We start from the raw sequence: 27,399 nt of genomic DNA, 5'->3' as shown, positions 1-27,399 counted from the left end.
TAGCTGTTCTGCACAAATAGTTTTAAAATCTGAATAGTTTGCTAATTCTAGGCATTTTCTCTTATTTCTCTTGATATGGCTACACCTGGGGGGAGAAAAAAAACAGAAAAATTCACTCTTAATATTTATCAATATACCTGATCTGTGAAAAGAAAAAAGCCCAGACATTCACAAATTCTGTCTATTTATTAAGGTACCTGGTCTATGTCTGACACCCAGTGTGTGTCCACAATACTCACAGCAGTGGTCTAAGTACACTTAACTCAAGATATTTTCTTTCTTGTCCTTATCCTGAACTTATATAGGTGAACTATCAGGATGATATACTAATAATTGCATCATTTCCTACAGTCTGATTCTTAAGATTGATACTTTGCTAATAATTCTGAACTCCATATATTTTATCTGTTTAGTAGAAATGGTTTGTTGAATTCATATGTCCTCATTTAAGATAACAATCATAGTTATATATATATACAATATTAAAACAGGTGAATCTTCAGCTGAACAGATCAAGCCCTGTAACTAATGCTGTTGCAAAGAAGGATGTAGAACTAGAACTAAACAAATTGTGTAGGTCCAAAAACATGTGTCACTTATGTCTTCTCATTCCCCTTCTTTCTTGATATTTTTACAGTAGCAATAAATATTTCACTTAATTGATTCCTAAACAACTGCTAATTGTATTTTTATTACAACTATAATTGTATCAACTATCATTTAATTTTTGAATTTTCAAAAACTCCCTTATCATTCTGAAGTGCATAATGCTAAAACTAAGGAGATAGAGAAAACATGAATTTAACTGTATTGTGTTTCTCTCTGTATATATGTAACCTCTGCTGTGTTTGTACCTATGTTTTAATAAAAGCATTTAACCTGTGTTTTAATAAAATATATACTAAAATATGTGGACATAAATGACCCACAGATTTTTAGAATATCAATAATGTAGTTTGATTTCATATACAGTGGTACCTCAGTTTACAAATGCCATTGCTTGGGAACAACTTGTTTTGCAAACAAAAGCATTTGACCAAATTTTGTTTTTGTTTGCAAACTACATCGGATGAAAAACATGACCACGGCCGTCTTTCTTCACAAATACAAATGTGGCCGTCTTTTCGAAAATCATGGAACAAATTAAGTTCATAAACTGAGGTACCACTGTATAGTATAGTAATTTATTATTAATATAACCTTTTATGAATGAAATCTTAGAGCTTTCAAAAAAGTATCATATCATATTCTTTTAAACATAAAATCTGAGGATTTACCACCCTCCAATAAACATGAGGAAAATTTCATTTATTAAGTACCAAACACAGTGTTAAGGATTTAATATACTTTATCTCAAGTTCCTGATAGTAATTGTATGATGGGAATATTATCTCATTTTAAAGATGAGAAAATGGTAAGAAAGTTTTTTTAAAGAGTTTAATTTGATAAATAATAGCAAGGGCTCCAAATCATATTTACTTAAATTTTCCAGTTAACTAGTTTTTTAAAGAATATAACAATTGGTCCTTTTTGTAATAGTCCACCAATAAAAGAGTCTGTGACTCAAGTAAGTTTTTGAAACTCTGTAAATTCAGTCCCTCTCTGGGTATTTATGGTGTGTAGCATATTAAAGTCGTGTACCAAAGATATCCTACTCATTGTTAATGCATTACCCTTGAATTATTTACCATAGAATACTGTCTAAAACATATCTCAGGACGTGGTGTATAGAAAATGCCCTGGATACATTTTTCTGTGTATTATTTCATTTAATCCCCACAGTACCCCTGTTAAGTAAAAGTTATTTCCTCATTTTATAGATGTAGAACTAAGATGAGGGTCTTGACTTGAATTTTTCAGTGGCAAACCCAAGATGTTTGTACTCATGTACTTATTAACCTATTTTGGAATGTTCTGGAAAAATCACTTTTGCAGCAATTGCTTAGAAATGTCTTATACCAAGCCTTCACTAATAACAGTTACCCAAGGCTGGAGGTTTAAGACTGTAAAGCAGTTTGAATCCTTAGTTTCAATAAAATTTTTCCTCAATTAGTGCTTGAAATAGCTACTCTAGAATACTTTACATCTAAAGCTTTGAAAGATTTCCCTTGATTTGACCATTATCATACTTATGATTAAACAGGCAGGTTGTTTGATATTCAGTATATTCTTGAGAAATGTCTATTCCTTTCCTTCATCATGCTGTAATGTAAACTAAAATGGAGATGGGCTTTTATAATCAGCAATTATCTTTGTAGACATTATGAGATTATAAAAAAATTAACTGATTGTCTACATCCAGTTTTCCCCTGACAACGTGGGCAGTCCAGAAGCCCTGGTAGATTTTAAAGCAGCTCAGACAAAGTTGCCTTGTTTCTGCCATCTTATGACAATTCAGAATTCACATTCTGGTTTCCATGTAATGCCCGTCTCATCCAGCTTACAGTGGTAAATTTTACCCATGGTTGGACGTGAATCCAGAAGCTGACAAACAGAAAGAACTTGCTCCTTGCCAATTGGCTTTTGGAACCTTTTGCTCTTTTCTTTCTTTACAGCACTCCAGGTTCATGACCACTCGTTTTCTTGTAATGCTGATTAGCTCTTTGCTTGTTTTTAGAGCATTAGCTTCCTTTAGACATATTTAATTCTCAAATTATGTAAAGCATTTGATTTGTACTTTTAGCAATGAGTCGTTTACCTCCATAAAAGAAGCATAATATTAAATAAGGTGTTAAATAGTAAATTTAAATATTGGTCAATAATAAATTCATAGAATTCAGTCAGCAGATATTTTTCTATTTAATGCAATTATATTATAATTTTGAGCATTTATTATGAAGTCAGATATATATGATTTAATATTTTATTCTAATGTTACATTCAGATAATTATAGTTTTCTGAAAAAATAAAAACCCAAGGGTCCATCAACCTAGCTTTATAGAACTCCTACTTTCTTAATATCTGAATAAAATTTGCCTCCTATACATTTTTCTGTTTCCTATATGTTTGTGTTGCCACATTCAAGACATCTTTTTCGGTACTATAAATCATTACCACCCAAGATGCCTTTATTGCAGAATGGCTCTCACTGGAATATTTACAGTTAAGAGCTGTGGTAGTAAAATTTAGTTAGAGACTAATCTCTAATCCCTTCCCCTAATAAAAATAGAAGACTCGCATTCTTATAACACATTAGTATCCTTCAAAATTATACAGTGGGAAACCCTAAATTACTGATATTTAAAAATTGTTTAAATTATAAAACTTAATTGTACAGTAATTCTTAAATGAAACCTACTAACTCAAATGTTAGAATTCCAGTTGTTTTCTTTGTCATTTATTTCTTGTCTTACTTGTTGATATTATAATTTTTTTTTATTTGTGTATACTTTTCATTTGCGAAGCTCACTTCTGCCTGCACATACAGAGAACAGATCAGTGACTAGACAGGACATTACCCTTCGTCATGAATGCTTTCACACAAGAGCACTAAGATTTACTGATCAAATGTTGGTTAGGTAAGACCGTCTCGAAGTGGCATCTTCCACCACCCTTGTCTAGTGTCGTGAACCAAAAGGTCGAGCTGTGAAATTATTTCTCCTCTGATGTCCTTCATTTTGTTTTGGTGTGGCATCTGTTCTTGATAATGAAGTTTTAGGCATTTTGTTTTAGTGCTTCCTGTATCCAGTTTTTTCATAAGTAGGTGTGATTTAGTGTCATATTTCAGTCCGAGATCCTTTTTCTAAAAATTATGCAAACCAATCTAAGCATAATCTTTGTTTAGTTTCATTTTCTAAACAAAATTTTGCACTACCATCTCTCAGCTCTCTCACACCCTTATGAACTGAATCACAGTGACTCTGCATTTTGTGTAAAGAGGACATTATTTTATGCTTTACTCTCTAACATGGTCTTCCTTTCTGTTTCCTCTGTCTTTCTCTTCTACCATGGATGCAATGCACTGGCACTAGTGAACTACAGCCCTCCCTTGACAGGGCTCGGAGTGCTAGTACCAACTGCTTGAGACCAGATACTAGTTTGCATTCACCAGAACGAGAAAGGTATAAAATAAAGACTTTCTTAATTTCCTATCATTTGTACTAGTAATTTTTTTCAATCATTTTGTTTTGTTTCATGTGAGTCTCCCAGGTTTATTCATTCATGTTCACTTGGCTGATTGTCTACATACACCCCTGTTACACATGCCTCTGTAGAGATATGTGGATGTGGATGTGCCCAAGCGCCCCCACACACATATTTCTATGAATGTTGTTGCAAATGGTGTGAAGTACTTTGTATTTGCTTCAGGCTGCTGCTTTTTCCCTTTTGTTGCTATTCAGCCCTTTTATTTTCATACTACTCAGTGAACCTTCAGTATGCTGATGATGTTACAAGGCTAGGAAGGTACTGAAAGAGAAGGGTCATCTTCCTATTAGAAATGTGAGAAGCTTCCATAAATTCAAAAGAGGAATTCTGTTTAGATGAAATATTTTTCTTATGCACCTATATTCACTTTTTATTCAACATACTCCTTGATATATGTTATAGTTTGCATTAAGTTAGATTTTGAATAAATAATTCTGATTTTACTCAGATGCATTCATTTATTATGTCTTCTAATCTTAAGCACCTAATTTTTCTGTGGTGAGGGTACTTTTGTTTGAGCAAACTTAATTCTAATTGATAGCCTTGGTTATAATTGATATCTTTTTTTGGTTTGAAGTCATTGAGAGGAAATTTGCCTACTACTTCTTTACAAATCCCAAAGAAAAAATGTATAGTTATAGTACTGTAAGTTACTTCAAAGGCTACATGAAGCTTTTGCTTTTTAGCAATCTTTCTAGCGATGAGATGTTTATTTCTGGACTTGTACAATAGATACAAGCACCATACCTATTTTTAAGGCCTTCATAAGATTCTACTAAAAATTCACATTTTAATTTTGTGTTTCTGTATTTGTAAAATTTATAACAGAAAACATAAAATTAAATTTGAATTCCTTATATTTGTCATAGACATTTTAGTTGAAATAATTATGGACTCTTCTAAAATCATAGTTGAAATAGTTTTACTGTTCTGTTTTATCATATATTTATTAATTCCCAATCATTATAAGAATAGTATTAAGAAAGATTTTTAGCATTTATTATTATTATTTATGTTTCTCATTAGTACTAAAACAAGTATAGAATTGCTCAATCTGTGAGTCTTCTTACTCTAATATCACCCTAACATTTTTGGGGAGGGGGGGTTACCGGGGATTGTACTCAGGTCCTTGTGCTTGCAAGGCAGGCGGCAGAACCACTGAGCTAAATCCCTGGCCACCCTAACATTTTTAACGTCATCTAGATCAGCGCTGTGTGACAGAAATAAAATGAAGCCACATGTATACTTTTAAGTTTTCTAGTAACCATGTTAAAAAGTTGAAATTAGTTTTAATACTTGATTCTAGAATATCAAAATATTATCATTTTAAAATGTCAGTTTTTCGTAGTGAACCATACTGAGTATATTTTATGATCACAGAAAGTTTTACTTTGGAGTAGCCACATTCTTAAGACTAGTGCATTGGACAGCACAGGTCTGTCCTTGTGGTGAAACTTAACTGGCATTAAAGCTGCAGAACTTAGAAATCTCTGTGTTGGTGAATTTAATCTCTCAAATAATCACCTTAAAATAGGCCAACCTATAAAGTAAGCTACTCACAATTACTGTACAGGTTATCACAAAGTCCAAGTGAGTGGACTTATCCTTAATTTAATTATAAAAACTGGATTAAAAACCTGATTACTCTATATATTGAATTAAAAGAAAACTTCCCTTAAAAATATCAAGGCAACGAGGATTGGTATTATTGATGACCTGTAATTTATTGAGGTCACTTTGTTGCCAAGAAGAAAACAGTGTAAGATAAATTTTCATCAAGTAAATTATGCAAGTTGTACATGTTAACTGGTTTTGAAGACAGACTTTGAATACCCCTTTATGCGTGCACCTATGGGCAGCTCTGAAGCAGTATTAAAAATGGTGACTGTCTCTCTTTGAAGAATATATCTGAGGCCCCAGGCAAGATATGCAGAGTAGGAAAAGGGAAGGGTAGAGACTTTTCCAGCACTTGTTCTCTCTGGTTGACCATAAGGTTTATTATATTCATGCCTAATATAGTACATAGGACATACAATGTTAAAGAAAAATTTAATTTCATATTCTGAGGATAATAACATTATTTTAACAGGTTTGTGAAATATTAAGTCATAAGATTTAATGATTCTGACTTATTTTGATTAACATTTCTATGTTGTTATACCAATTTAGTGCCATTTTTTGAAGTGTGCTCATTAATTTTTTACTGGGACAAGTTTTTATGTTAATCCAGAGCGTAGCATTGTCAAAAAACACTCCATACCCCACACCATACTTTACTGACTATTCAGAAGGTAAGGGGGTGAAATTCTTTTCCCAGAGGAGTTGGAAACCATCAGATCCACCTCTTCTCTCTTATGAGATATTTCTGCACAGGTTAGCAGAGTAGTTTTAAATCACATGGATTCAACCCTGTTTGGAAAGAAGTTGGTTCAGGTGAAGACCTGCTTCATTTTATATTCTGTTGACTACCTAAGTAGAAAAAAAAAGTATTCACAGATTACCATAATGTAGTGACCTACCCAATTCTGTCATGCCTCATAACCCAAGAATTTAGGAGTTTATCATAAATGATAATTTCTCAATAATATCCATTCCCTTATTTCTCTGATTAGGAGGAATCTACATACCTGGTATTAACTTTTCCTTTTCTAGGCTGTTTTTTACTTTTGTGGTGCTGGGATTTGGTCCCAGGGCCTCACACAGGTTAGGCAAGTGCTCTACTGTGGAACTACATCCCCAGTCCTATTGAAAAATTTTATTTTGAAACAGGGTCTCACTAAGTTGACCAGGCTGGCCTCCTGCCACGCTCTTGCTGATCCTCCTGCTTGAGCTTCCTTAATTTCTAGGATTACAGATGTGCACCATCATGGCTGGCTTTTTCCAGATTTTAAAACAAATTGTTGCTCAAATAATTGACTGATTTTTTTAAAGCCACAGGAGAATACTTTCCTTCAATGTTTTGTATTCTCCCATGACCTTTCATAGCAATCATAGCCTTAATGAAAACTATTGAAAGGACAGTCTGTACTTACTGCCTCTATTTTTTTCCCAACCTTCAGTAAATCCTGCAGTCCGACTTCTACTTCTTGTTATATTATTGGTATCATAAAATTCCTCTATGGATTGCATTGGTTCCCTGAATGTTCATTTACCTTTAAATTATATTTCTATCATAGGTTCCACTTTAATTCGTATGAAGCTAAATCTCCACTGTGATTGGCCAGATCAAACTTTCTTTCCCAAGTAAACGGCCCAAGTTCCTAAATTGTTGCCAGATATTGAATATGTGAAAATGTCCAATTAAATTTCACGATCTCTTCTTCAATCCCTTTATAGCAAAAGGCTTTCTCTCCCTACATTTTTCTCATTTAATGGCTTTGACATACAACTAGCCACATAATCCAAAAACACTTCTCCTCCTGCTTCAAATTCAGTGAGTTAATGAATCCTATCAGTTTCTGCAAAACAGATCCCTCACTTTGATTATTGCCCTGCTTCAGTTCCAGTGTCACTCCTGTCCAGTTGAATATTTTTATTAACTCAAGAAGTAGCCTTTATTACTTTATATGTATCTCAAATTTTCTTTCCATTAAAATTAAAATATCTTTATTCCTTTGTAGCCTATGAGACTTATGAATTCTAATTCTTTTATGTCTCATCAGTGGGTTCCCTCACTGTTAAAAATCAAACTTCTTAAAAATTGTACTTATTCTTTAAAAATTCTGGTCAAATACCCTATCACTTATTTATAACATCTTTCTCCCTACCACCTCCATTCCTTTTGTCTTTTGCCAATGAGAATCCTATTTTTCTTTTCTAGGTTGCACATAATTTTATATTCTTCTGTTAATACAGATTTTATTTTAGTTAGTGTGTTTGTTTCTTGCAGTATATTGTAAACCTACCAAAGGCAGGCATTTTATCATATCTGTGTTTTTATCTCTGATGACAGCAGTATCCACTTAGTAAATGTTTAATTTGGGATATGAGAAACTTAAAAACACCCTTTCTTTTCTACTACCGAATTTGGATCTAATGATGAGCTAGAGCCAGGCACTAGAAAGGTGGGAGATAATTGTCACCATAAATACTGTGAACAAGTTTCGAATCTGTGGCTTTGGGTCTGCAGTCTTGCTAATAACCAACCCCCAGATTAACCAGTTCACTGAAGCACAAGATGCTTCCAACACAAGGTCAGGCCTCACCTCTCAAGGATGCTTTTCAGGTTTGTGTGCTGTGGTATTTGCTTTTACTAGACAGCTTGATTTGAAAGAAAAATCCAGAATGGGCCAAGCCATCTCTGCCTGATTTTTTATCACAAATTCATCTGTTATCACATGAGCCACTCCTCCTCGCTTGTGGTGCAGTGAAGGGAAGTGTTACTTGAATGAGTTTCCTTCCAAATGGAAACATTTACTCATGGGAAAGGAAGTTCCTACCTAAAAGTCAAATATAAATTGACCTGAAATGAATGATATAAATTTTGTTTCAAAGTATATACATCACTATTAATTAAAATAAGTGAAACTCAGTTTAAAACAATATTGAGAGAAATGTTTATGAAGGATTAATATGAGTAAAGAGAATATACCAAAATATATACATGCATAATCAGTTATATCATTTAGTTTGGCTTTGTTATAATACCTCATAAATATTTTGAGTCATGATATTTATGGAATGAATGACTTTCATATAATTTCTCTTTTAGATAATTAAACCATTAGCCATGTACTGCCGAGAGATATTCACCAATAAAAGATGTGTGCATATGCAGATACTGATTATATATCTAACACCAATGTTTTCTTTAAGGTTTATCAGTGTTAAAGAGGAAAGCCACAGTATAAGTCACTGAATTGATTACAGAGACTTGTGAATTCTATTTCTTTTATATCTCATCAGTGAGCTCCCTCACTGTTACTTTCATATTTTAGATTCTCATTATTTCTTAACTAGATTCCCACAAAGCCTAAAGAATTCTCTGCTATTTACTTAAGTATTTTCAAATATTTATTCAACAAGTAGATGTTCCTAATATTAATGCATTTAGAATACCTGATATTAAAGTCCTAAAAGTTTACTAAGAATGTAACTAATGTAACTTATAGGTAGTCTGGTTTGAAAAAGAAATCAAGAAAGGACTAATTTAGTTCAATTTCATGATTAACTGATAAACTGACACGATACCTTATAATATGAAAATAGAAGTTGAGGTGGAAACATTTTCTATTTCTTAGTAACTTGAGGGGAGAGGGAAGAGGGAGAGAAAGATCCTCCTTCTGTATAATAGGAGAAAGACTTGCACACATTTTAAAAGTATAAAAATAACACTGGTATATTTTAAATTCACTAGTATGTTATGTAAAAGCTTAAGTGATATCAATTTTAGGTCAAAAGTAGTGTATAAATTGATCCTGCTCATTCGTTTTATGAAGGAAAAATGTATTTCTTATTTGATACTTCATATCAGCATATTCAGAAGGACTTGAGTATAAAAATGTACATGTATAATGCTAAATATTTGTTCAAACATTACCTTTTAATAGTTTGCATTCACAATTGCTTGTTTCTAAATGTATACCTTTCTCCTTCATAGCTTTCACTGCATGTTTCATAATTATAGCTTTTTTCTTTAATTTTTTTTCTTTATTTCTATGTTTGAATAAATACAAGGACTGGAATTTAGCCTCAGGAAGCAAGGTTACTAATAATCCTGTCAAAATTACTTCATGAAAAGAATTAAATCTACTTTTATGTTTTCAAATAATTTCAGAAGTTTTAACTTATCTGAGTATAACTTTTGGAGAAAATACTTTAGTTGTTACTGTATTTCAGTTATCTTAGAAATATTTTATTGGATCCATGGAACAAAGCCATTAAGTTGAAAAGAAACATATTCAAATTTTCACACTGGATCAACTAATTATTTAAATACTTAAAATAATTAATTTAAAATTAATGGCTCATGTTTGTAATTTAACAAACACATTTAAGAGTCTGTGCCATATAATCTTGTCTTTTGCTCCAGTTCTGTTATTGAATACCTTCTCCTGCTTCATGTCTTTCTGAAAGCCCAGTCTGAATTATTGTAAGTTTTAACCCTGATAGATAAAAGCTTCCAAGGGTGTCACAAGTTAATACTTGCTGAGCAGAGACAACCTGTCCCATATTGACAGCCTCGTTCTGCTTTGTCTAGATGATTGAATAAATCCAGTCAGCCAAGGTATCATGGCCAAAAAATATGACTTACAATTTGAAATATTAGGACTAGACCCTTTGTGTACTTATAATTTTTTAACCTAAATAAGCTCCTTGTTGCATATAAAAAAGACAATATTGCCGGGGATTTATCTCAGTGGTTTCCTAGCCTGCTGCTCAAGTGCAAGGACCCGAGTTCAATCCCTGGTACAAAAAAAAAAAAAAAAAAGACAGTATTTATAGAGCTTATCCTGCTAAGATGTTCACATCTAAAATATAAAAATTTCTAAGCCTGGCCTGCTCAGTCCCCAGTTTTCAGCCATATGTTTGTAACTTCTCAAGATAGTTTAATGAAAGAATGAACCAAGTTTCAAACTTTGTTCAGCTGTTAGTTGCAAAAAAGTATTGTTGCAAGTACTGAAACAGAACTTGACCCATTTAACCAATTGAGAGACACTTTTGCCTATGAAGATTGGCAGAACTTTTTAAGCAGAATGCTAACTTGCCATTTCTTGTGTCTCTATTCTCTAATTTAATTCACTGACAAGAAATTGTCCCCGCAATTTCCAATAAGAAAACTTGTTAATACTTCACTGGTAGCCCTCCCCAAAATGATTCTTCATGTTATTATTTCCACTCCAAGGAGCATTTTTATTTCTTCCATGTGACAGTGTTCCTGCTTTGCATTCAATTCTCACCCTCACCTCACCCCCAGGAGTTTTAAAGCCTGATAGTAGATAAACTCTGGTGGTTTCTTAAACTTATTTTATTTAAGGGTAAGTGAGATTTATAAGGGTGCATCTTCATTATTTAGATATATTAATATTTATGTGTTCATATAGATATGTATACCCTCAGGCACTTTTTAAAAGACAAACTGATTAATACCTAATAGATTAAAAACATCCTCCCACATAATTTTTTTCTGTCTACTTGTGAGTTTACAGATTTTATTTCCTTACTGTATGACTTATCTTTCTATGCTTGTGAGATAAAGATTAAATTTTAGAGCAAAGAATTAACACTTTGGCTTCCGGGGGCATTATTCCAGTCCTATTGTTCCATATAGTCTTTTATTTTAGGAGTTACTAAATGTCCTGTTTTTTCCTGTCTTGTTCACTGGGCAAACAGGGGTAGATGGTCCCCCTCCCTAGATAGGAGACGACCTCCTAGCCCCAGGATTCAAATCCAGCATGCATCTCCGGAGAATGACAGGTACTAGTCACTTCCTCTCAGACAAGTGGCTTCTAGAAGCCGGTAGGCCACCTGGTGAAGGATAATCAAGAGAAAGGTTGGTTATGACATGCTTCCTGTCAGGAGCCCGAGCCAGATGCGCCGTGACTCCGTCACCAATCACACCCAGCTCTCCAAATTACCTCAGAATATTTACTGAGAGGGAAGCAGCATAGGAAATTCTAGAGTTGGGATTCTGTCAAAGAGTCCTGTTTGGTACACACTTATTTCAGTGCTTTGAATTTCTAGAAACATATTCATGTATTATTTTTGTTTACAGGTGAATAAATAAAAATTCTCAGGTGCTTTAGAGCATATTAACATCTATCACAGTGCCTATTCTTGGTTATACTGTATTTTTTGATGGTTTAATCTCAGTTGTTGTGTTTTGTTACTATGTAAGCTTATCAGTGATGCAGTTTAGGCATTGCAGTATGAAAAATGCGGGGTATAAAGTAGGATATGTGGTTCTTCTTTGCGTATGCTTTATGTGTATTGAGACTGGAAGCTAAACATTGTCAAGTGTTGGGGTCAGTCTACAAGGTAGGTGTTTAAAAACAGCATCAGTGCTTTGAAACCACTTCATGATGATCTGTAAAAAGTGCCACAATATATACTCTCTATTGCTTATTATTCTTTTCATTTTGTATTTAAATTCAATTATCCTGTTATATGCTGTGTTATATATTGTTTTTATCTTTAAATTTATTCTTGACTGGTCACAAAAGGGTTTTGGTTATCTAAAATGCTTTTTCTCAACAGAAATTCAATAAAAACATTAGTAGTATTTATTAAGTAAGTAGATGTGGTTTCTCTATAATAGAATAACTAGTTATGTGAAAACTAGTTATATGAGTATGCAGGTTCTTTGTTAAGTAGGTGTGTATATACCAGAATAATTATGATCTTGGTGAAGATTACATAATTTATTTTCTGTACTTGTACACAATCAAGATTTCAAATTTATAGAAAAACTAAACACTGTCACTAAGAAAAATTTAATGTGATTTTACAAATGTTGGGAAAGAAAATTAGCTATGGTCTTTTATATTTATAAAATAATAAACATACATTTTACATAATTTATAGTATGTAAAAGTTTTAACGTATTTTATTATGCTTTAATTTCTAAAATATTTACTTCTTAATAAATTTATATTTCTATATTTCAAATTTAAAATTAATTCCCTCTGCTACTAATTCTTAGGTTAGAATTCATGGGACTAGAAGAATTAGTAAAGTCTCATATCCAAAAATTATAATAAGTGTAAAATAAGTTTCAGTAAGTATATAGCATAATTGTTAAATAAACTTTGAAGCTCTACATTGCTGGTCATTCACCCAATAAATAATTTTTGTACCCCTACTATGTACACCATTTAAAAGGCTAATGTCAAATTCTTCTCCATGAAAGAACTTAGAATTTCCCTTTAGAAAAGATAATTCTAGAATGTCTTTGGATTTATTTTGAAACAAATAAAGCAAAGATTTGATTGAATGTATGATTGATTAGAAGACTGTCTTTTTAATGAATACAAATGTAAATTTATCTGTGCACTAGGTAAGCCAAACCAAATAATAGATTCAGCTCTTATATACATAAGAATAAGATGCCATTAGTTTCATTTCATACCATATGAATTATGTTGAATCCTTAGTTTTGCCACACACACACACACACACACACACCTACAAAGATTTTAGAAGCAGAAGTGATTTTTTTTTTAGGATGAGATTATTAAGGGAAACATTACATACTATTTTTGGGATATATCTTCAACTTTTGTGTAATAATTTATTTGTAAACAAGTTAACCAATAGAAATACATTCAAATGACTTAGATACTGTGATTTATTATTGTGAAAATAGGGAAAAGTGATAAGAATACGTGACCATAAAAATGAGAAATTACTGTAAGTTAATGCTAAATTTCTAAGTAGCCATGACAATCACTTAACAAAACTTAATAAACACTTGCCTGTCACCTCCCCTCAGCTTTGTTTACTCACTTAGATATTCCTCCCAGTTTCCAAATGAAATGAACATGGGATGAAAGTGGGAATAGTGAATATCTACAAGGACTTTGGAATTAGATTGACAATTTATACAGTCATTGTTGTATTTATTTTGAAAATAATATTGAAAAACATAAAGTAAGTCTTGCTTAGGACACCAAGTTAAGTAAAACATATTTAGTTGCTTTATTTCCCACAGTGTTAAATATGTACACAGAATGTGCACACAAGTTTTAAGAATGTATCTAACTTAATTTAATTTTCATGTTAAGTACTCTTGATGCTATATCAAATGGTACTGTACATTTATTTTGAATTAGCATAGAGGTAGGTTTATCTAGATATAAGAATATTTTTGGAAGTCTTAGGATTTTTAAAACAATGCTGAAAAGTACATTTATATTGATCCCTCAGGAAAGTTTCTTTAAAATTATGAAAATTTTCATGTAGTTTTATTATTAACAGTGGTAAAACTTTTAAAAATCATCACTCCAACAACAAAATTTCCTTTGCAAGTGGAATTATTTTAATATATAAAAGTAACTTTTATGAGCCTGTGTGCATGTAATTCTATGAATCTTAATAAAACTTGCATCTATTTGTGACTTGAAATTAACCAAAATTTACAAGTAGGCATTCTGAAGATAAATGTATTTGAGTTTGCCATTGAATAATCAAGGGATTGAGTTTGGTGCTTACAGTTAATAATTCATGTGTAAGTATGAAAAACTTTTAAATTACTATTATTATCTAATTCAACTTTGAACTATTTTTATTAATACTTTGTTCAAAAATGTAGTATTTACACTGGACACATTTTGAATTATATTTTCATATGTGACATTACAAACTCTAACATTTTGACTGAGAATAGTTTTGCATCAATATACACGATATATTTAAGAGTGCCATTTGGTAGCATAACTCAGATGTTGAAAATATTTGAAAAAAATTTCTGGACTTTATCCAAGTACGTGAAACATCCACAGGTCTTAAGAGTAATTCTTCAGTGTTTCCGTTAAAGTAGTTCTATTTTCTTGGGAAATAACCAAATTTGTGTAGTTTTCCATAGTTCTTAGTTGGTAGCATCTACTTGCCTGTAAAAATTTTAACCAAGAGGAAGTAGTTTCTTTTGATATAAAATGAATTAACCTGATTTCTTCATTGAAAATATTTATGCAAAAACAAAACCACCCACTTTTTCACTCACAGAATTCATAGCAGTCGCCATACACATGCATCCTTTGTGTATAGCCACTTACATGTTAAACAACAGACTTTATTATTGTGCTTTTCGAAAATGCCTTATTTGAATGAATTAATGAAAGTTACCCACATACTTAAATACCTAGTGAATCTGTTTAATGGTTATAGCAATATATACAAATATCAATAATATAGAGGAAGGTGTTTCATATTTCATCTCTTTCGTCACTGCATATGACCACTTTTTATTAGATTGATTCTATTTAAATTTATTTTTCCCTTCCCAGACATATGAGATAATAACATGGCAAATTCTTGTATTCTACATTAGGACAATATAAACCATCTAAGTAGTCATCCAGCACACACAGAGATATATTCTTCTATCAGTGTTCTAATTCAATGAAGTCACTGTGTGCTGGATTTTTATTACATTTTTCCTAATGCAGAATGTACTATACTTTCATTTGTTAAAACAATCTTAAATAATTTTACTATGTTCACATATTAGTTTTATAATTTAATGGAATTGTCTTCAGAAAAGCTTTAATTATCAAGATCTTCAGGGAATTGCATTGACACTACTTACTGAAGAGAAAAAGAAAGTAGCACAGAAATACATTTTAGTAATTATCTCTTTTGATTAGTACATTTAAAAAGTGTTCATACTTAAATTAATAGAGAGAATGGTATTTTATAGTGGAACTTCAAAAGAATTTAGGTGTAATTAGAAATATCCTCAGTTTTCTGATTGTTACTCTTGTTTCAATGTAATAGTGTCTACCACGTTAGATAAGTCACATAAATTTTTCTGGGATGCAGTTTCCTTATCTGTAAATTTTATAGATGGACCACCTGAATTCTAACATCTCTTAAGACTCTATAACTGAGTGTGTGCTGGCTTGTTGCATGCTGATAAGCTATAATGAGACCGATAGTGACTGACAATTTATTGTGTATAAAGCAAGAAATGGAAAGAACATAAGTGTCCATCAACTGATAAAATGGATTAAAAATTGTGGTGTTCCATATACACAATGGAATAATATTCAGCCATAGGGAAATAAAATTTTGTCATTTGTGACAATATTTTTAACTACCCAGCAGATTCTTACTGAGCACGTTTTGAACTACTGTGCCCTAAATGTGGAACTCACAATGATAACCCAAATAAACACAGTTCCAGACAAGTAAATTAGGAAGGGCACTGCAAGCCACAAGGAGTTCATTTCACTGTGATCAATTTTGTGATTATATGAGGAATAATTTTGATAGTATAGTATATAAATATAGATTGTTGTAAACTTTTTAAAACATATCTTGAACATCTATTTAATCCAAGGGATAGTTGTGTTTAAAACGTACAGTGTATTCATAGCTGTGGTTTAGGATTTAGAGTAGATAAAATATTAGAATTTTCTGATTTATTTTTTCTTTACTCTGAATTATGACAATCAACTGTATATTATTTTAGCTCTATTTGAGGATTCTTTGAAGTCATTGGGACACATATACTTTGTAGGAATCTTTAGAAGAATCTATAATGAAACTATGTTTTAATGGCATTTGAAGAGAAAAAAGTGTCCTTAACTACAAGTTTCGAAACAAAAATAAAGAGGGTAGATGTGTGAAACTCTGTGTGGATATTTATCATTCAGTATTTATCATTCAGTATCATGTGGCGTTAACTATGAGTTTCATATTCTTATTGATGGCTAAGAGTCTTTGCATTTGAGAAAATATACATACTATCATTTAAAACTATACTTTTAAAGCACCACTTGCTAGTTTCAAGTAATGCTGAAATTGCTATAAACCCAGATTTATGTAACACTCCAAAAACTGCAAATAGTGCCACTCAAACAGTAATACTGAAGTATTTAGAATTAGAAGCCCTATGAGGTGGAAGTATTATTACTGTCGGTTTGTAGGTGAGAAAAAACTGAGGCATGGAGAGAGTAAGTTGACCAAGGTCCTCATCCAGCTAGTTCCAGAGTTGCAGTTAAATTCACTCTGACCCAGAATCCATAGTCTCAGCCAGTGTGCTCTGGTTTCATTTATGTTTGAGATGCAATGTGATGAGTTCTATTGAGATTGTATACTCCCATAACCTCCTGGATTGTTATCTAGTCCCTGTGTGAGTAGAGAAAATTAGTTAACCCCTCCAGGCCTCAAGTCCATTATTCTTCAAAAGGATGAGTGTTACCTGCATCTTTGCATGACAGGGTTATAAGGCAAGATAGATGGGATAATGCGTGTAAAGATGCACAAAGAAAGCGTTTAGTCAGTGTTAGATGCCATTAGCATCATCACCATCATTGCCATCATCATAATCTGTCTAAAATATGAATACATTAATTGAGAAGAGAAAGAACAGCTTGAAAATTTCAACAGGCTTTGGCGGAAGTAAAATCTGAATTGAATCTAGAGATTATACCAGAGATAGGAAGAAGGAAGTCCTAAAGTATGCCTTATAACTCTGTCATTGTGCAGAGATAGTACATTTGTACAAAGGCTCCCCATATTTCACTCAGCCCCTCTAACGACTCCCCCAAACTCTTCTCAGTTGACTCAGGACTCAACTCTTGCAACACTGGCCTCCTTACTATTCTTGGAACTTAAAAGCATATACCTGGCTTAGGGCCTAACCCCTCTCTGTTTCCTTTGCCTGTGATACTCTTTCCTTAGCTATATACATAGCCAACTCCTACAATTTAAGTTTTGCTAAAGTGTCACCATCTCAGTTGTCCTTTCCTGTCTACCTTAATTAAAAATTGAACCTACACCCATTCTAACTTCCCTCTTCACACTTCTTACCCATTTGCCCTGGTTTATTTCTTTGTTGTTATCATTTATCACCTCCCATACTATATAGTGTACTTTAATGAGATTCTTTTGGTCTACTCCTTTTTTGCTCTCCGCTAGTAAACTGTGAGTTGGTTGAAGGCAGAATATGTGTCTGTTCTGTTCACAAATATTTTAGGCTCTTAATGGCACATGCACTCACTCAGCAAGTGTTTGTTGCATGACGGAAAGAGTAAAACATCCTTACTGAATGTGAGTTGCGTGGTCTCCCTCAAGCTATATTCTCCTCTGTTTTCCTGTGCTGAAGATGGGAAAAGGAACATTTTTTTTTCCTAGACAGTTGTTCTAAGAACTGTTGGGACCAAGGATAAATCAACCAGAGTGATATAATAATTTTTAATTTGAGCTCAAATGCCTCCTGGGCTTGCAGACCCACTTGTCCTGTCTTTCTCCTCTCCTTTCTTCACATCGACATGCTTGTACCTTTCTTCCTTGTGCGTCAGGAGCAGAGCTTCCATCTTCCATTAATTTGAGTTATGTGCTGTGTCCTTCTCTGTTATTTTACCATCCCCTGATTCCCCTCTCCTGAGCAATAAAGTCAACTTGCTTCATTAGGGCTTTCCAAGCTGGTCCCAGATTTCATGGTTTCTTCTCTTCTTGAGCAAGAGTGCAGCAATGGGATGTGCACCAGAATATACCTTCTCTACTCTCTCTGGACAGTGTATAGAAGATATGTTGTAGGATTCAGACAGACTTGTCTTTCCAGCTTTGCTATTTTCTAAGTGGCCTTGCCCTGAACCTGTTCTCTTATCTGTAAAATGGAGTAAATGAAGATGATGCCTTCTTAAAGGATCACCATGAGTTGAAGACCAACCTAAACTATATAGTGAGACCCTGTCTCAAAAAAACAAATAATAAAAAAGGATTGTCATGGATAATAAATAAATCAGTGCCTGCCATAGAGTTATCCTCTAGTATATCAAGTACCCTTTTCTCCAACTGGGAAGGGAATATGGTGAGAGATTACTCCTCTTTCTCTCACTTTTTTTTTTTATCTCAGAAGTGGGTTGTCAGAGTCAAAGGAGACTGAAGAACACAGAGCTGAAACCCTGCATTGGAGGAGAAAGATAACATGAGTCAAGTTTCTGGAGAAGTAGATGAGACAGAAAAGGTTGGCCACAGAAGTCTGTACTCCTTGTGAAAGCCGACTTTGTAGTATTTTGATTTATTTCTAATCCCTGGCAGGAATTCATATATAATGGAAACTTGGTTAGGATGTCTGTGATGAATATGAAGATGGACATTTGTCTTAACATTGTTGGAAGGGATTTCAGGAAAGAAAATAAGTGTGAATTGTAGAAGGTTCAAAATCCTTATAAAAGTATACATTCTTGTGGTTTCTTTAAAGTTATGTTTCTAGACCATAATATTTTATATTAATTTATTTCTAATATATAGCATTTCTATGGGCAAATATGTGAGATGGTGGATAGATCAGTTTATTCCATTATAGTAAGGATTTTGCTACATAGGCACATCTTATAACATAATATTGTATACCTGAAATGTACATAATAAAGTTCATATATATATTCCATTTTAGTTATAAATGTTGAGTTTATGTATATATACTTTTAGAAAGTGAATTGAGGACTTTATTCTTTGATTTGTGACATGTGATTCGCTTTTTTAAATGTTGCATCACTACCAAAGCTTCTTTCTGATAACAAAATAATTTTAATCAACTTGAACACTTTCACTTACGTTGTCATCTTTCACCATAGCATTTTCTTTCTCGTCATACATTTTGTTGATGAGGAAAACCTCTGTAGCACTAAATTTGAGCTTTCAAAAGTTAAGGGAGCTGGATTGGTGGTGTGTATCTGTAATCCCGGCACTCAGGCTGAAACAAGAGGATCTATAAGAATTTGAGACCTGCCTTGTCTACATAGGGACTTCAAGGCCATCCTGAGCTACATAGCAAGACCTGGCACTCCTTAGGCTCGTTAATGAAATAGAGAGTTCTCCCAAAGTCATTCATTGAAGCTAACATTACTCTGATTCTAAAACCAGACAAAGATCCCACCAAAAAAGAGAACAATGAAACAATTTCTTTAATGAATATAGGTGCAGAAATCCTCAACAAGACACTGAGAAACAATGCATTTAATTACCAAAAAGATCATACATCATGGCCAGGTAGACTTCATCCAGGGATACAAGAATGATTCAACATACACAAATCATTAAATGCAATACATTATGTGAACAGAAGCAAGGACAAAAATTGCATGAGCATCTCAACAGATGCATAAAAAGCCTTTGACAAAACCAGTGTCTTTTCATGCTAACAAACAGTGAAGAAAATAGGTATAGAATATCTTAATCTGAAAAAGCCATTTATGACAAACCTACTGCCAAAATCATATTTAATGGGGAAAACCCTGAGAGCTTTCCCTCTAAAATTAGGAACAAGAGAAAGATGTTCACTGTCACCACTTCTGTACAACACAGTACTTGAAACATTAGCAAGAGCAATTAGTCAAGAAAAAGAAAAGGGAAAGGAAAAAGTCTGATTATCATTATTTGCACATGACATGATCCTGTACATGGAAAACCCAAAAAAATCCACCAAAAGACTGTTAGAATTAATAACCAAATTCATTAATGTAGCAGGATACAAAATTAACATGAAAAAAATGTACACTGTACACTGATCATGAACACACTGAGAAAGAAATTAGGAAAAAATACCATTTGTAATAGCACCAAGAAAAATACTTAGGAATTAACTTAAGGAAGTAAAAGATCTCTACATTGAAAACTATAGTACTTTGAAAAAGGAAATCAAAAAGGACATGACAAAATGGAAAGATACACGTTTCATAAATAGGCCGAATGAATAAAGTCAAAATAGCCATACTTTCAAAATTGACCTACAGATTTCATACAAAACCAGTCAAAATACCAACAGCATTCTTCACAGAACCCCAGAAACACAATCTTAAAATTCATATGGAAAGACAAGAACCCCTGAATAGCAAAAGCAGTTCTTTGTAACAAAAGCAAAGCAGAAAGCATCACCATCCCAGACTTGAAGTTATATTACAGAGCTACAGTGATAAGAAAAACAGGATAATACTGGCACAAAAACAGACATGAAGATTAATGGAACAAAGTAGAGGTTCTAGAAACAACTCTACACATTCTCAACTATTTGATCTTTGACAAAGGGACCAAAAACATACAATAGAGAAATGTTAGCTGCTTTAATAAATGGTGTTGGGAAAACTGGCTATCCACATGAGAAGATTGGTTCTAGACCTATATCTACCAACATTAACCAAAATAGAATCAAAATGGAATGAAGAACTAAATGTTAAATTGGAAACACTTAACTTGTGGAAGATACTTTTGATAGGTGATACTCTTGAAGACATAGGCATAGGCAAGAACTTTCTGAAGAGAACCCCAGTTGCACAGGAAATAGTATCAAGAATTAACAAATGTTATATAAAATAAAAAAGCTTCTGCACAGCAAAAGAAACAACAGAGTGAAAAGACAACTGGCAGAAGGGGAAAAATATTTTGCTAGGTGTTTCTCAGAGGAATAATATCTAAAATATATAAAGAGCTGAAAAAAATTAGACCCCCCCAAAAATAAAAGACCCAATCAAAAAATGGGCAAGTGAAATGAATACACACTTCACAGAAGAAGAAGTGCAAATGACCAGTAAATACAGGAAGAAATGCTTGACATTACTGGTCACTAGAGAAATGCAAATTAAAACAACACTAGTATTCCATCTTAGCCCAGAAAGAATGGCCATCATCAAGAAATCAAATAATAACAAATACTGGAGAGGCTTGGGAGAAAATAGGAACCCTTCTACAGTATTGGAGGGAATGCAAATGAGTACAACCACTACAGAAATAATTATGGCGATAACTTAAAAAGCTAAAACTAGAAATTCCATTTGCCCAGCTATTCTTCTAGGTATCTTCCTGAAAGCGTTAAAGTCATCATATTATAGAGATACATGCATACCCATGTTTATAGCAGCATGATTCATACTAGCTAAATCTTGGAAGCAACCTATTTGCCCATGAATAGGTGATCAGATAAAGAAAATGTGATATTTACACACAATGATATTCATACTTTGCCATAAAGAAGGATAAACTTGAGTCATTTGTAGGAAAATGGATGCACCTTGAGACCATATTGTTAAGTGAAATAAATCAGATACACAAGCTTAAATATTATGTGGTTTCTCTTACATGAGAAGCTCTAATTATAGGTAAAGAGCGAAATAAAAGACAATAGGAAGTGAGATAGGTCTTTCTTAAAGGGGAAGGGTATTAAAGAGATGGAGGGAGTGGGGAGGAAGGGGAGTAAAAGGAGAGGGAAAGGGAATTAAGATGTGTTATGTACATGTGCCAACTCCACACAAGGAATGTCAAAGTTATGTGCTACAAACGTACTAATAGAAAAACTTTCTAATTAAAGAGAAGTCCCTTTTGGCTTCTAATGTCTCCCCCCCAAATAATAAATAAACTCCACTTCCCTCCATGTGGTCTTTTAGCACCTGTCCATTACCTGCATCACGTTACCATCCTTACCTTTCACCATCGAGTCTGTGTGTTCATCAAGAGAGGCAGAGTTTCTCAGCAGGAGTCGTCTTAGATCTTGCTATGGACACAGTTGTCTCAAGTAATGAATTGTCACTGCTCCTGTCTCCTTTTGGTAACTCATGTCTTCTGCCAACACCAATTTTAATTTTTTTTTAAATTTTGAAAAGTGCTGATCAACATAATCATTTAAAAGTAAGATAGTTGTCATTTTTCATGTCTGTTGTCTTTATCATTGTAAGGGTGTTACTGTAGCTTTATTCATCATATATTTTGTATTTCTTTAACATTTCATTCCACAGGCACTCCAGAAAGTCTGAAAGATCTAGCATCCAAAAACAGACTAGAAAAGGCACTACCTCTGATGCAGAAAGGTAGGCTTGGTGTTGTGTTGTGCTACCATCTCCCTGTACTGATAGAGCCAGGGTGCGCTGTTTAAAGAAATCCTTTTGGGTAATCCTGCCCTGTGTCTCACTGAATAGTCAGATAGTCTCATTGAAGCAATAAGAGTAGGGCAGTTTGAAGGCAGTCCTTAAATCTTAGGCTTAAAAAAAATCTCATGCATTTCTCTCTACAGTAATTTTAACTACTAATGAGAATTAAATTAGTACTTATATTGTATATATATATATTAGAACTTTAATATTTTATTTCTGATGTATTAAATGTTCCCAATGCATATAGTATTTGGAATAGGCCAAGATTTTGAGAGGCATGCATTTACTGAATAATGTCATCTTTAAAAATCTCTTTTCTACAAATGAATATTTTGAGAATTCTTCTTGTGTTTTACCACTATACATATATACTGAGTTAATGTAAAAATTAAAAAGAATTACTGACTTTTTGTTTTCAGTTCATCCAGTTCCACAAAATTTTTTAGTATTTTTAGGTCCATGATATTAAGACTTTTTTAACAGAGCTGAAAAAAAACCTCACCTAAAAAGTTCAGTTCTCATATACTCATTCACTTTTCATTTATCTGACAATTGCTGAGAGTATGTTTGAGGATACAGGTACGGATGGATGAATGCCATAGCTCTGGGTGGAGAGGTTTGCACAGGCACATCAAAACAGAGGAATGAGGGGATAATGATGAAGTTAGAAAACATTTCGGAAGCAAGATGGGAGCTAAAGCCATATAGATAAAAGTAGATGTGAGGCGTAGTGTCCTGTATTCCATTAGACAAAACTGTGCAAAAGCACCAAGACTTGATATAACTTCTTGAGTTTGGGGAAACCATACCCATTTTGGAATGGAGAATCAAATTCAAAGGATGGAGAAGGGTGCTAAAAATAAAAATTGGAGATGTACTTGGAGGTTAAAGCTATGCTATGCTAATGCTATGATGATGAATCTCAATTTCTTTATGAGCCATTGATGTGCTTTAAATATGATTGGCTTTGAGTTCCAGAATTTAGGTCACTTTGACATTTTGGAAGGTTGATTGAAATATTCAAAGGCAGATGCAAGCTCGGCTGTCACTTTAGGCTTGATCAAGATGGAATTTATACAATTAAGTGATTCATTAAATTAACAAATATGTGCCAAACTATGTGCTAAGTTTAAGAAGCAAAATAGTTAATGGCCATAAAGTAAACCTTCCCATAAGATCCTAACCAGTGAGTTGAGATCTGAAAAATGGGTAAATGTGAGACATGTCAAGGAATATGGGTAAAAGAGAGATGGGATTTACCCCTAGCTAATGGTCCATGGAAATGGTGACTATTTAGAGAATTTAATTTCCAATAGAATAAAGATCTAGGTGATTAAAAAAATATTGAGTAGAAAAACAATTGGTCTTTTAAGGAAGGAAGTGAAGCATAGAATTCTAGCAAGAGTTAGAAGATAGATAGGCAGATATGGTAATAAAACAATATCAGTTGTTTTTTTGTTTTCACATTATTTAATCTCAACTAAAATTCTAATATTTTATATGTGTAGGTTTGATTATTATAATGAAAACTCTTCATTGGTTTTTATCAGAGTATAAATTACATGCCTAGTTTTCAAGTGGATTATTGAATAGCTAGTTGGAAAAGAATTGTTCTGGATTTTCTAGGTTGCATTAGCTGTCATTTCTGTAGGAAATTTTGAGTTGACATATGGCTAGTAAAATGAGGACTCAATATGAATATTTGTTCATTGATTCATATGTGTGTTTGGGGGGGGTGGAACCCAGGTCTCCATCATGTTAGGTAGGCATTCATTCTGCCACTTAACTGCACCGCCACCTTGACATTGATTGTTGATTTGTGTGAGTTAGCAGCTTCCCAGAAGGAATTGTACCACCCAGTCATGCATTAGCTTCTGCCAAACTTTGCAGTAAAATTACGATTTTAAAGATCCATTGTTGCCTTCAACAAACTTGACCTCATGAGGAATAGATTCATGAGAAATTATTTTGAAAGTTCTGATGACCAGTTATAGATAGAAGATAGGCAGAGCTGATTTATGTCTTCTCTGCCTAGCCTTTTAAAGCCATGCTTCATATTCATAACTTAGCTTAGAGTCAAGCTTTTTCCCTTCTTGTAAATTCAGTGAGAGAACTGCTAACCTTGATTCTGGATTCGATTTCAGTGACTTTTCTTCCTGTGAAATCCACACTCTGGATCCTAACTGTAGGCTAATTTTTTTTTATTGTAGTATTTAGAATTGCTTAAATGTGCACTTTTATGTTTTACTGTTGTTATTGGAAAGAGGATGTGCTGGCCTATACAAGCCCATCATGGAAGAGCCATCTTGACTTTAAATAACCCATTACACATCCATCCTTTATCAGATCATTAAAAAAATTCCAGCACCATATTTTTAAGCTTGAGTAGAAACAATTTACTGCAAGTCCACTTGTAACAATAGAAAATGTCTGACTAAAGATGTAAGATTTTTATGAGAAGTGTGTTTAAATCTAAGACAAAACAGTGGTCTTAGGTGAAGAAAGTAGCTGTGGAATAAACTCAGTGGTAAATAGGTATGCACCTGGAGATGGTGAGCTAGTCTCTACACACTGATGTGTATATGGCAGAGTATGTTCCCATTAAATGCCACTTTCCATTATTCTGATCCTACAAATTCCCATAGCAATTCTGTTAGGTCCTTCTAATTTGGTACTTAGACATATACTTTTGTTTTGTGTTATGAGGAGTAAATCCTAAGATAGGAAATTAGTGTTTATTTTTAACCTCATGGTACAAAAACCAATCCTATCTTACCAGACAGAAGGATCAAGTGCTGAAGCTCCATAGCCCTATGTGGATTCTTTCTCTACTCCAGTTTATATTTTTGTTTCTTTGCAAGTTATTATGACCTTCAGTTTTTGCATTTATAAAATAGTAATATTTATACTGGAAGGGGTAAGAATACAAAGACTACGTGTAGATCAGTATGTGTGTATATGTATGCACATGCATGCATCCAGGGTCACACACATGTACCTAGCACCTGACGCATACAGATGGCCCTGTATTGATGATCTGAACAAAGTACTTTTTATAATTTTTCCCATCTGTTACTCACTCCCTGCCCATTCTCTCACATGGTTGTTCTAAATCTCTTTCATCCTTTTTGCACACTTCACATTCTTGGCATATCCCACTTCATTGAAAAGCACAAGGCTCAAGAGCCTGCATTCTCTCAGCTTTACACTCCTGTACCTCAGAATTTCTTAATTCTCCTTTCTTTCGCCAAAAACAATCCACACCCAGTGCCATTACCTCTCCTCTTCCAAACCTTGCTCATCTCTCTTCCAGTTCTGCATTTTTCCCTCTCTGTGTCACTTCCCGTCACTGCCTTGCTGCCACATTCCTCCCATCCTCTGGCAGAGTGGCTTTCTATGCTGCTTTGGTTTCTGCACCTGTACCAGTGACAGATTGGCTGGTGGCAGGAACTGTTTTGTTGTTGAGGAGCTTTTAATTCATATCAAAGGAAAAACAGATTCTTGTGCTACATGATTAAGCTCAAACTCTCCAAGCTGTTTTCAGGCCCAGCAAGCCTCCTTCTGGCTCCACAGAGGACCGCGTACGTCACATATTCTGGAGCTGTATTATGTTCACCCCAGAAGCCATTGATTTGCCCCTGAATTTGCTTTGTATACTTTTGACACTTAGTTTGGTGCCAGATACAGCCCCCCTAAATTACTCACATTTCAGTTCACATTCAAGTTTTTCTTTTGCTTAAAAATTACATTAAGGAATGAAACAAGATTTTAGTGAAAATATCCATAACATTTCTCAGTACCAGGGTGAAACCAAATTTAATTTTAAAACCACATTCATAATGTATATTTTGAATAAGGATTGCTTGACATTTGTTTTCATGACAATGACTTTTAAAGGATGGTAGACTAAACTCATTATCACTAGAAATTACTTGGTCATGTAATTGTTCCCATATCCATCAATTTTTTACAAGTGTGTTACTGTGACAGTCAATTCAGAATAAATGAACAGTTTTGATACATAGAGTATTGTCACTTACTTCTCTTTTTAATTTGGAAACTGGGGTGACTTTCCAGATTTCAGGGAATTAATTAAAGTCTGGTAAAACATTAATCCATAGCTCAAGATGAGAAAAAGCACCTTTGTGAAAGATTTAAGGTATATCTTTTTATTGTATACAACTTGATATTTTCCCTATTTTATTGTTCTAAGTTGGAAGAAATATCCTAAAGCAAAAACACAACTGTGAAGATCATTTTACCTTAAAGAAATATTATCACTCTAATACAAGTTGAATAAACCGCTCATTAAACATACTTTTGGTGATCAATATGTACTGTTTATTTTTCCACACTTTAACTTAAGTGAATTTTACAACATTGCTTTAAAAGAATGACATGTTATTTCATTCCTTCTGTTGAGATAATATATAATAGGCATGATAATCATGCATTTCGGTAAACTACTGAAATGATAAAAGGCAAAAAGCATGTATCATAAACAAGTATGTATACACAAAATATATCTATACATATAGAATATATATGTATAAACATCAGTTTTTAATTCTTAAGCCTTAATTAAGTTTTCCTCAAAACAGTTTTGAGCACCATATGAAGTTAACAGATGTCTTTTCAGATACTGTTATATATGAGAGAATGTTTTATTCACATATTAATCATTTGCACTTTAATCCATTGTGTAAGTTAATGAAGCACTCA

The 27,399-nt window shown here is 33.3% G+C and overlaps 1 protein-coding gene across 1 annotated transcript in view; it reads left to right on the top strand.

The window, feature by feature from the left end:
• LOC101706220 (regulating synaptic membrane exocytosis protein 1) overlaps window positions 1-27,399 on the top strand; it is a 137,862-nt gene that overhangs the window by 68,020 nt on the left and 42,443 nt on the right. The window contains 3 exon segments of the mRNA XM_087205128.1: window positions 3,973-4,062; window positions 11,480-11,563; window positions 22,543-22,614. Coding sequence (XP_087061254.1) covers window positions 3,973-4,062; window positions 11,480-11,563; window positions 22,543-22,614 — 246 coding nt within the window.

Source organism: Heterocephalus glaber, unplaced genomic scaffold (genome assembly GCF_053883595.1).
Source record: "Heterocephalus glaber isolate CG9 unplaced genomic scaffold, H.glaber_assembly_v1.0 deba00000594, whole genome shotgun sequence".
NCBI lineage: Eukaryota > Metazoa > Chordata > Mammalia > Rodentia > Bathyergidae > Heterocephalus > Heterocephalus glaber.
This window is presented reverse-complemented; position numbering and strand designations above follow the sequence as displayed.